General features: G+C 39.9%; 1 protein-coding gene and 1 long non-coding RNA gene across 5 annotated transcripts in view; one reads left to right on the top strand and one right to left on the bottom strand.

The window, feature by feature from the left end:
- Positions 1-367: 367 nt before the first annotated feature.
- On the top strand, positions 368-5106 carry LOC117804357. Its single transcript, XR_004628707.1, has 3 exons — positions 368-2038; positions 3945-4014; positions 4766-5106. It is a non-coding gene; the product is annotated as an uncharacterized LOC117804357 (long non-coding RNA).
- The window catches only part of PTPRZ1 (protein tyrosine phosphatase receptor type Z1), a 184599-nt gene continuing 176623 nt past the window's right edge, over positions 2712-10687 (bottom strand). For all 4 annotated transcript variants that reach the window (XM_034671185.1, XM_034671187.1, XM_034671193.1 and 1 more), the window contains 7 exons: positions 10586-10679; positions 10188-10261; positions 8726-8854; positions 7801-7947; positions 5966-6108; positions 5122-5257; positions 2712-3680 (listed from right to left, as the gene is read on the bottom strand). In XM_034671185.1, the coding sequence (XP_034527076.1) occupies positions 3540-3680; positions 5122-5257; positions 5966-6108; positions 7801-7947; positions 8726-8854; positions 10188-10261; positions 10586-10679 (864 nt within the window). In that variant the 3' untranslated portion in view covers positions 2712-3539. The remainder of the gene's footprint in view (positions 3681-5121; positions 5258-5965; positions 6109-7800; positions 7948-8725; positions 8855-10187; positions 10262-10585; positions 10680-10687) is intronic.

Here is a 10687-nt window from a genome sequence, read left to right as displayed (position 1 = left end):
CTGTCCTCATTGGCCTTAATTATTTTCAAACCATTTCATGTTTTCTCTAACTGGTTCTTTGAATTTTTTTATGTATCCCCGTGAGCTTAGAACTGGACATACTATCATGACAAAAGGTGGAAGTTTTCTCATTTACTAACAAGTCCAAGAAAGGCAGGTTTAACTTCCTGAGTCCATTAAAACACTTATTTGAAGTAAATGTGCCATGAAAGACTTTTTTTTTTTAAGATTTTATTTATTTATTCAACAGAGATAGAGACAGCCAGCGAGAGAGGGAACACAAGCAGGGGGAGTGGGAGAGGAAGAAGCAGGCTCATAGCAGAGGATCCTGATGTGGGACTCGATCCCATAATGCCGGGATCACGCCCTGAGCCGAAGACAGACGCTTAACCGCTGTGCCACCCAGGCGCCCCCATGAAAGACTTTTCTAATCTAATATTCTTTATTAGGAACCTTAATGCTATAGTTTCAGGCATATGGCTTCATTAAACAAGTGAGCAGCAAGGGAGAAATGTCTTGTATCTGTTCATTTCTCTCTGTGTTCAGTTCAGAACCGAGGCGACTCCTGTAGGGCTGAAGCAAGATCATACGAATCTGAGAGACATGCTGAATGGCACAGCCAGAGTTGCAGAGGAAAGTATTGCAAATTAGCATATTTGAAAAGTTTTTCAAAGGTCAGTCTGTGTCTCTTGTGGCCTGCTTAGAATGTGTCACCACGGATGGACTGAGCAGAACTTATTGTTGTGTATGTGATGAGAAGTGTCCAATTCACACCCACAGCCTTTCTTACTCCCACTTTCATATCTTGTTTTTCATTTTAAAAATGATTACTGTAAAGAAAACCTTACTAACTCTAATTTAATGCCAAGGATGTCTAATTCCTTCAAACTGGTGTAATATGTGTCATTTATATGTCTTACCATTTAATACCACCTACTCTAGCACTCTAATATTGTACTAATGAAGAGGAGACCTCTAATGCACCAGAGTATTTTGCAAGTTAGTGGATGATATTCAATCATGGTTTATAATAATAATTATAAAAATGTGTTTTATTTTAACAAAGATGTAGATTTTCCAATTTTCCCTAAAAAGTTCACTTTAATCCAACACGTGATTAGTACTTCTGAGTCTATGTGCTATTTGCAAGTGGAATTCAATTGTAATAAAATATTTAAAAATAGATCTACTTATAAAGAGATCTTATTTTCCAAGTTATGAATATTAGAGAAATGGTCTAAGGCATCTTATATGTTAACAAATTAGGAAGTTTTAGATCAGAAATAAGACAATTAAGAATACTGTGCTCGAATAATGAGTAGAATATATACGTATGAAATATCTGTATTCGTTATATGTGAGGAAGGAGCTGCCATAAATTCTCAGGGGGTATCACACTGAAACTATGATGGACCTTACAGTTCTGGTATATTTCCTAAAATTTGTCTATAAAATGTTGACTTATCATACAAGTTACTTACATAATCACTTTCCTTTGGAAGAGATTCTGCAAGGCACCTCATTGATAAATAATCATGAAGGCAATAAAAATTTCCATAGCCTCCCAGAGGGTGTTTGTTCTTAGGACAAAGACCCAGGGAAAAACTGACATGTAGTCCTGGTTCAGATCAGCTTGATTAAACATTGTGTGTAATGAGGGAAAGAATATAAAATGAGAGGACTAGGAGATAAGGTTAGAAAAGCAATCAAGAAATCAAAATTAACTTCGTGGCTTTCCTCCCAGGGTGGGTGAGAAAGCCGCACATTTATTTTTCTTGTGCCTGGTAAAGCCGTGCTTACCAACATCGTGTAATTTGTGACACTCTGCTGTTGAGCTTTTTCCTATTCACCTCTCTTCATGACTATTGCTTTTAAAGGAAAGCGAATTAATTCTGGTTCTGTTTGAAGGATTTGGTGACCATTTCCTGATGGTGCTTAAGAACGCTGGCGGCTCCCTGAATGGTTGCTACAGAGCAGTGGTCCTCAAACTTTAGCATGCCTTAGATTGCTGACCTTCACCCTCAGAGCTGCTGATTTGGTAGGTCTGGGATGGGAATCTAGGATTTGCATTGCACACAAGTTCCCAGGTTTTGCTGCTATTGCTGGTCTGGGAACCATACTCTGAGAGCCACAAGTTTAAATGAAACTTCTCCTGGCCTCTTGCTCTGGGCATTCTTGGGGATGAGTGCCCTCTTCACCAGGCGGTGCTGTACAACACACCCAGCTGAGGCAGGGGACTGCCTCCAGTCTCCGAGTCGGCCTGTCACCAAGGCTGACTGTTTTCCTACACATCAGCTCCACACAGCTCTTGGATCCTGACAATTTGCCTGCACGTAGGGCAGGCGTCTTACCTTCTTTCTACTCTGGGATTTAAGAGCTCCTGGTCTTTGTCAATTCACTCGGCTTGCAAACTAGCTTAGCTTGTCCCTGACGAGCAAATCTGCCTAATTCTAAGTCCTAGCTTGGTTCTACACCAAAGTTTCCCGACGTTTCTTGGTACGTGGTAAGTAGTTAGGTCCGAGTAAGTTAATAATAGTAGTTGTGCAGTGTCAGTGAGTTCCCCGTGTGCCTCGGTGCACAGACTGGGAAGCACAGCTCTCTCTGCTGCTCCATCCATCCACCTTTTCTCACTTCCACCATCTCAGGGGGACTCGTGTCTACAGTTTTCTGCTACACATGCCCCAGCACAACACTCCCCAAACAAATGCAAATCGATAGCAATATTTATATTTATTTTTGCAATGCCTTGGATAAAAACCATTTAAACAATGTTGGGTAAGGTGTTATTCTCATAAAAACATCTTCTTTCAAAACAGATGTATTTCTATTTTCCAGAAAAGTTAAAGTTACATGCTAAAACAGAGTTAATTACTGAGATAACATGAAAGGATATCAGGAGACTTGTAGGAGTAAAACCAGATAAATGAATTACATCATTATACTGAACAATTACACAGAACTAGAAAACTGACTCAGTAGTAAAATATAAAAATCTACAATTATAAATATAAATTTGGTCCATGGAGACACTAGAGCAGTATTTACAGTAAGTATCAGATTATTTCTACTTTAGGTGAATACTGCAGTTGTAAAACATGGAATATCAGAGGAAATGGAGTGTTTTATTTACAATCTACTATATTAAAAGTTATATTTCTAGCAAACCCAATGATTGCTACAAATACAGCTAAAATTTGACACTAAAAACAAACATGTTTTCTGTAGTTGGGAGTTCCTAATATCTATAAATTGAAATTTTCTGTTAAAATCAATACGAAAAAAACCCCACAATTCCATTCTTAGAAATACTGTAAAACTCAACCATTTTAGTTTAAACACAATAAGTGAATGACAAGAAGTGTTGCAGAAAGGCACACGTTGTTAATGGTGTAAATTTGGCAGCAGAATCCTATGTCATGGAAGTTACTGTCAGGTGATGGAAAGTAAACAGATAACAGAGGACTGAGGTGATTTTCCTGCCTAGTCTTAGAAAGAGGAAAACAATGCTCAGGTATGGATTGCCCTCACCCCTCTCTGTGCTAAACTAAAGACTCTAAGCTCTCGGCTATATTTCCATCGGGCAATGCTGCGCCATTACTGTCCAGAGAGGTGGATGGATTCTCTTCCTGCCTCGTGCTCACAAGACTGAGGACCGCTTTGTAGAGAAACTGATACTGCTCCTGGAGGACAGAGAATGCGAGGTTATAAACAAGAAGCTCAGTGAAGATGGGCATTTGTAAAAAGAAGGAACATTTTCAGTCATGCTGGCACTGCGTGTAATCCTTTGGTACGAGGCACCTGTAAGCCACTCATAAATAGCTTACTCATTCTCCTTTCTCCAGCTGTGAGGAAATCCATTGGGTTTCTCTGGTATGAAGAGGTCCCAGAAAGGACTGCACTGTCAGCTCAGGGGCTCATGCAGATTCTTTTTTTTCTTTTACCAGATCCACTTTTTACCAAGTATTCTGCACACTCTACCAGCCTGACTGGTCCTATGCCCTGCTTTGAGCAAAGGTGAGCATGGGCCCTACTATGAAGAAGGAATTAAGAGTTTTCTTACAGGTGCCTTTGGGTGGTGGGGGAGGGTGGTGGGACAAAGGCCGTTTCAGAGAATGTGAGCCAGTGACTAACATCATAGTGGAAAATCATTAGGCCCACATGTAAATTGGTGCATCATTCAATGCGTTCGTGGACCAGGTGAAAGTTCTATCTCTGGAAAACAATTTCCCATAGGAGCAGCTTGATACAACTCAGCTGGCCTGAATGACTTTTAATAAGTGCTCCTCTGAAGCGCAGGTGTGCAAGGGTTACCTTGCTTTTTGGCCAACTGGTCTGGACTGAATGAAGCCTTAAAGATGGACTCTTGCACATCCACAGACCAGGGAGCTGGAGGCGAGTCCGTGACTGCTATACCCACCTAAGGTTCTCCCACTGGGGCATTTGCACTAAGTTCCCTGTTGTCTTTCCAGCCCTCGTTTCTATGATACTAAAAATTTCCAAATTATTTTCAGAGTTGAGATCTCTCCAAACTATCTCTCCAAATGTGCTGTGTCTCTTTCTTGATTGCACAAATTTCCCTTTTTAAAAGTACCCAGTTAGCTAATTGAATATAAAAAAAAAAGATTCAGTAAAAATTTAAAAATGAAAAAATAAAAGTACCCAGAAATTACCCATTTGTTAAGTACCAAAATTGAATTTGGCTTCAGAAAAAAGCAAACAGTTCTATTGTTTAAGTCTTTGAAATCTGTCTTCTGACTGTTCTCAGGCTATGCAGAACTTGAACCCCGCCCCAAGAGAACTATTTTGTGGGGTAAGTCGGATTAGTTGGTGCTTCTACTGAGGGTATTTTTCAGAATTATGGTAAGTCTTGCAAAAAGACACATGTGAAATTTAAAAAATTTTATCCATCAATTTTCTGGAAGATAAACTTTAAATGTTTATTGTTTATTATTCCAGTTCCATGGATTGTGAACTGATTAACTTGTAATTCAGCTCAAATCATAACTCATGTTATAAGTCAATGTGATTTTTTTGGGATACATGATAAAATGATTTTGGCAACCTCTAAGAAGTAAGCAGTGCTCTAACAGTGAAAGTTTGGTTCACTGTTCTTTTACTTACAATGTCAGCAAAGACTCCTGGCCTCATCAAATTGATCATCTTGGCTACCTGGTAAACATCCATGGAATTTTCTTTTTCTAGTTGGTGCATAAGGGTGGTCAGAGCACAGAAAGTTCCTGCCATCACTCCTCCATGCCTGTAAGCAAAGGGAAAGGACAAAGACTCCATTCGGATGCATCAAACATCCACATTTGGCACAAGACCTTCACAACTTTGTAGTGGGAACACGAAAATTTTTAATGAAATGTCTCTATCATGTAGAGAACTATGGTTTAATTTGAAACAATAGCAAGTGTTCATGATATTAGTAATGGGATACTTTATACAAGTTCAATGTTTGTTTATACATTTGTTATTTTTATAATCTGGAAGGGGCTGGCAATAAATCACAAGGATCTGACAAGTTACAGCTAATATCTAGTATATATATATCATAATTTTAGCATATGCTTTTTTAATTTGTTCATAACAGGAGCCTGGAAAGATCTATTGCATAGATTCCTGTTCCTGGTAAATAAAAACTAGATCAATTTTAATCCTGTCCAGTGAGTCAATAGCTTAGAAATGTCTCTCTGGTTAGCACTTGTGAAAATTCAAGTGCCAAAATACTGACTCATCACACAATGTGTTCAGTACCCATCTTCTGCCTTCAACAGGAGCTCTAAGAGAAGTGAAAAAAAAAAAAACCTAATTCTGTATTAACCTTCTTTATAAAAAGCTGATAATCTTCCTTCGCTGAGTCACCACCATTGGTCTAAAGCATTAGGTTATTACAAAGAAAACAGAAAAATCTGACCACCTGGAGAGTGCTCCGGCACGGAGCAGTTTAAAGAGAGGAACTTACTCATCGTGAACAATCACAGGCCCGTCCCTGTTGGCAGCTTCCTCTTTGATAATACTTATAAGTTCAAAAGTCTTACTAATGGGGCTATCTGGATTTGGCCATTTGGGGCACTGAAAATGCCTCACTTCAAGTACATAATCATCCTGTAAGAAGAGAGAAAAATTAATATTTTTAGAAGGGTCATATTGATGAGTGATAGTTTATTACGAGTGGAATAACTGGGGAAATCAGGAATTATAGGAAGGTAATAAAACCCAATCACGCGCACGAGTCAACAGCAACGGCTGCCGTCCGTCCTCCGTCTCGGAGGGAAGGAGCTGCTGTGACACCTCATTTCCCATGTGTAGATGTAATCTCTTTTTTTTTGTGGGTTCATTATGGCAATCAAACTCTGAAACAAAGATGTCTTTGTGCCACTATTTAATTCAAAAAAGACATCTTCAGTGTTAACATTTGTTTTAAAAATCACATAGACTTCTTCAAATACCAGCATTAATTGAGGGGAGAGTGGAATTACATGACAGGGTGGGGAAATGCTGGCAAGGGGGATGGACATCTGGTCTACTTCTAATTCTTGCGTTAAGTGACCAACCAGGCTGTGTGACTTTATATCCCTTAAATCTCCAACCCCCAGCTTCCTAAAGTGTACTCAGTCAAATACTACATTTAAAAATCAGCAGCAGAACCGAAATTTTATATGGTGTACCTCTTTCAGAATTAAGAGTATGGTAAAGGGCCACATTTAAATCATCTAAAACATGATGTAACCTTTCTCTGATTGGGGATGTACTCTGCATCTCACGTGCCTTACTCCCTATTATTAATATCTGTTAGCATTTTACTGTAGCTGTATAATAAATTATGTACTGTGCTCTAATTCTAGAAATAATTCTTGACAAGGAATTCAGATTGCTGCCTTACAGATAACCGAGAGTTAGCAAAACAATCCTAGTTCGTTGTACTGCACATTTTCAAAGCACTTCTTCACTTACAATACATTGTCTCTGGAGAGAGTGGTAAGCTCATTTTGGTAGATAATATTTTTCCCATTTTACCTAAAAGAATTCAAGGTAAAAATTTCCCTTAGGGGCGCCTGGGTAGTGCAGTCGTTGAGCGTCTGCCTTCGGCTCAGGGCGTGATCCCGGCATTCCGGGATCGAGCCCCACATCAGACTCCTCCGCCGGGAGCCTGCTTCTTCCTCTCCCACTCCCCTGCTGTGTTCCCTCTCTCGCTGGCTGTCTCTCTGTCACATAAATAAAAATAAAATCTTTAAAAAAAAAAAATTTCCCTTAAAACATAAGAATTACGATTAATGAAAAAAATTTTTTTAACTGAGTTTATTCTCAATTTAAGTTCTGTCAGAACTACTCTGGAGTAAAAGAGAAATCGCTGATTTCCTGTGTGTGAATGATACAGTTTAGTGGCGATTAATGTTTAATGATTCTATAGGATCTTGCAAATGAAAGTGACAAGTAAGGTAGAACTGATTATTTGGGTGATTGGTCTTAATTTATAAGAAATTAGGTTCCTTTTTTTTTATTTCTAGGGAAGATCCTTTTTTTTTTTTTAAAGATTTTATTTCTTTATTCGACAGAGAGACAGCCAGCGAGAGAGGGAACACAAGCAGGGGGAGTGGGAGAGGAAGAAGCAGGCTCATAGCGGAGGAGCCTGACGTGGGGCTCGATCCCATAACGCCAGGATCACGCCCTGAGCCGAAGGCAGACGCTTAACTGCTGTGCCACCCAGGTGCCCCACTAGGGAAGATCCTTAAATAAGTATATATTTATCATAACGTGTTTCAGATGAAAAGTTTGTCATTTCATTTATGTCCATACCTGGGTAGCTTCTAAGATAAAATCTTGAATTATAAGCTTTTCTTCATTAGACAGACATTTGTGTTCTTCAGCCATAAGAGTGACCTTAAAACTCTCACAGTTTATAGGCTCATCTTTGTTGGGCCAGTAAACAAACTCATCTTCTGCCTGGAGGATTAAATACCACAGAAGTATGATTTTCACCAAATGTTTAATAAATCAGACTCTGAAATAAAGTTAATTGGTTGACATAGAAAATTCAACCCAAATTTTTCTTTGGATCTCAAAACTTATTCTTAAAATATTGAGACTTACACAAGTCTGATGTGCACAATAAAAGATTACATTTAAGAAACCAAACTATTGCTTTGTTGTTTTGCTCTTAGCTCGTCAGTAACAATGGTAAGTTGTTACTTTTGTAAATGATCTGAGTAGAGAAGATTCAAGTGATTTTAAGAGCTCAGCGATTTCCAGTGTCATCTGGAATGGTCAGTCTAACTTTATAGCTAGGAAATAAATCTCCAAGTTAAGTATATGTGCAAAGCCTAAACAAAATAGGCCTTTTTTTTTGTACTTCTATAGATCTCCTTAAACTGAGGGACTCTCCAAATATCCTAAAGAGCTTTATTTTTTTTAAACGTAAATAGAAGCATATGGACTGACTTCATGGTTGCAATTCTATTTTTCTTAAGCAGTATCACAGAATACGTAAATTTGAGTTCATTTTAACTTCCTTTTATTTAAAACTGTCATTCAACAATGTCAGACCTGGGAGGTGACATAACCAAACAAGGCCCAAGAGTAGACAAGGTGCAACTCCAGTGACATTAGTTTATTAGTTGAAAAAAAATTACTTTATTTGTTGGTATGCTTGGACTTCTGGCTGTTGGGACATGCTATCTCCTATAAGGCAAATACCAAAAGTGACCTGGGAGCCGGGGCTTACCATGTTTTGACCATCAGGAAGCATAACTACCAGCTGGGCGTTATGGTCCCATATCATCCTCCAGAAATCCTTGATGGTATGGAGGAGAGGATGCTGGGTGATGATGAATTCATTGCTCTGATAGTAACCCTATGAAACCAAAGAGAAGATAGAAAGAGCCCTGGCATATGACTTTAAATGTTTCAAATACATGTTTAAGTTAATGGACCTTGAGTCAACGTAGTCTTTTAGTTTTTAGATTGCGTCTGTAAATAACAGCGTGATTATTATAGCTGAAGTTTACAAGGCACTCTCTATACACCAGGCAGAGGACTAGCGTTTTCTTCCCCCTACATCCCTTATGCCTCACAGAAGTGCTATGTGACAGGAACTCTGATCCCCCTTTTACATGATGAAACTGAGGCTTAAGAAGTTACACGTTGTGCCCAAGGCTACCTAACTATCATGTCTAGGAGCAGACTTACCAAAATGGCACATGGACCACGTCTCCTACACTAATAGAATGGAAATCCAGAGGGGAGTTTTTATTTCTCATTTTCCACAAGTCCCAGTGCAAAGTGCCTAATTTCACACCTATTGACACCAGAACACCCTTGGTGTCCAGACACCCTGGCTTCCTCCATCGGAGAGGACTCAGGAGGCACTTTAAAGATTTTGTTGCAGAAACCTGGAACTGGGGCCATTGGATGGTCATGATTTCCATGTGGCTGCTCACTAAAATCCTGGCTCATTTATCCTCTTCTGCTCTGGGTGTCAGATCCTGCTCCCCTTCCCCGTGGGCTCATTCGGCTCGGCATGTATTTAGATGCCCCCACCGCACATCTCCCTGTCTCCTGCAGGGACAGTCCTAAATATTTTCTTTGCTGGAAAAATGAAACAGTGATTTTGGCATGGGAATTACAACCTTTTCATCTGAAGCCAAGCTCTATGATTGATAGACCTGAAATGGAAACGAGGGGCACAAAACAGCCAACTAACCCGCCCCTCCTTCTCACAGAAAATCTAAACACAGAAGGAAAGGCTTGTGTCTTTAGAAATCCAGGTCTGCAAATGAGCCCAGTCTGCTGGGTGAACACTGCAAACCTGGGCTGGTAAAGTCAGGGAGATGGGCTTTCCTGAAGCCTCTGTGTCCTGGGTCTGTTCAGGGTAAATGAAATGGGGAGCCTCTTAGATGGCTAAGGGTATGCTTTCTATCTTCTCATCAGTCCTCAGTGGTGAGTTTGGTTCCTGCATTTACTGATTTGTCTTGCTTGAGGGTTCTCTAGTCCCAGCACACATAAAACATCAAGGAATGCTGTTATTCTACTTGCCCCTATGGGAGGTGGTCTGCGGTCATCAGATTTGACTTCTACCCACCAGCGGTGCTAACCTACGTCTGCAGCCACTGCTTCAGGAAGCCCATGCTGGTAGGTTTTGGCAGCACAAGCTGGTAGGCGGATTTCCAGTGGTTTCTCTGACTTACCATGATATAGGAGGCATTGATGTAGTCTGTGCCTTCCCCACTCAGAGATGAAATGCCAACCCTTGATCTTTCCACTGGAACACAGAACATTCGTCACGAACCACCACGCTCACAGCTCTATACCCCTTCCCCCCACCCCCACATTGCAAAGCATAGCTACATGTCTCAAGTTGAGTGTCTGATCTGCAAGCTAGTTTTTCTATGTGTTTTGCATTTTTAAGATGGACTTCAGGATTTAAGAGTCCTTTTTAACAGGTACATTATCAGGCATAGTTAGAAAAACACAGAGTGAATCGATTCATTCCAAGGTGTAAAAATATTGTCGTATTGCCTCCAAGGCTTCTATTATAAAAAAGAGGGGTTTTGGGGTTTTTTTTTCATGATTCAGTATAACGTACCAGGGATGATGGAAGAAGTTCTGTTCTTTTCCCTGTTGCATTGCTTTAGGGCTGTAGAATAGTCACTCTGTTGTATATTTGATTGACTCAGGAGCTGAGAGA

This window comes from Ailuropoda melanoleuca, chromosome 1 (assembly GCF_002007445.2).
Source record: "Ailuropoda melanoleuca isolate Jingjing chromosome 1, ASM200744v2, whole genome shotgun sequence".
In the NCBI taxonomy this organism is placed as follows: domain Eukaryota; kingdom Metazoa; phylum Chordata; class Mammalia; order Carnivora; family Ursidae; genus Ailuropoda; species Ailuropoda melanoleuca.
Note: the sequence above shows the minus strand (reverse complement) of the source record. Positions and strands in the feature narration are given on the sequence as shown.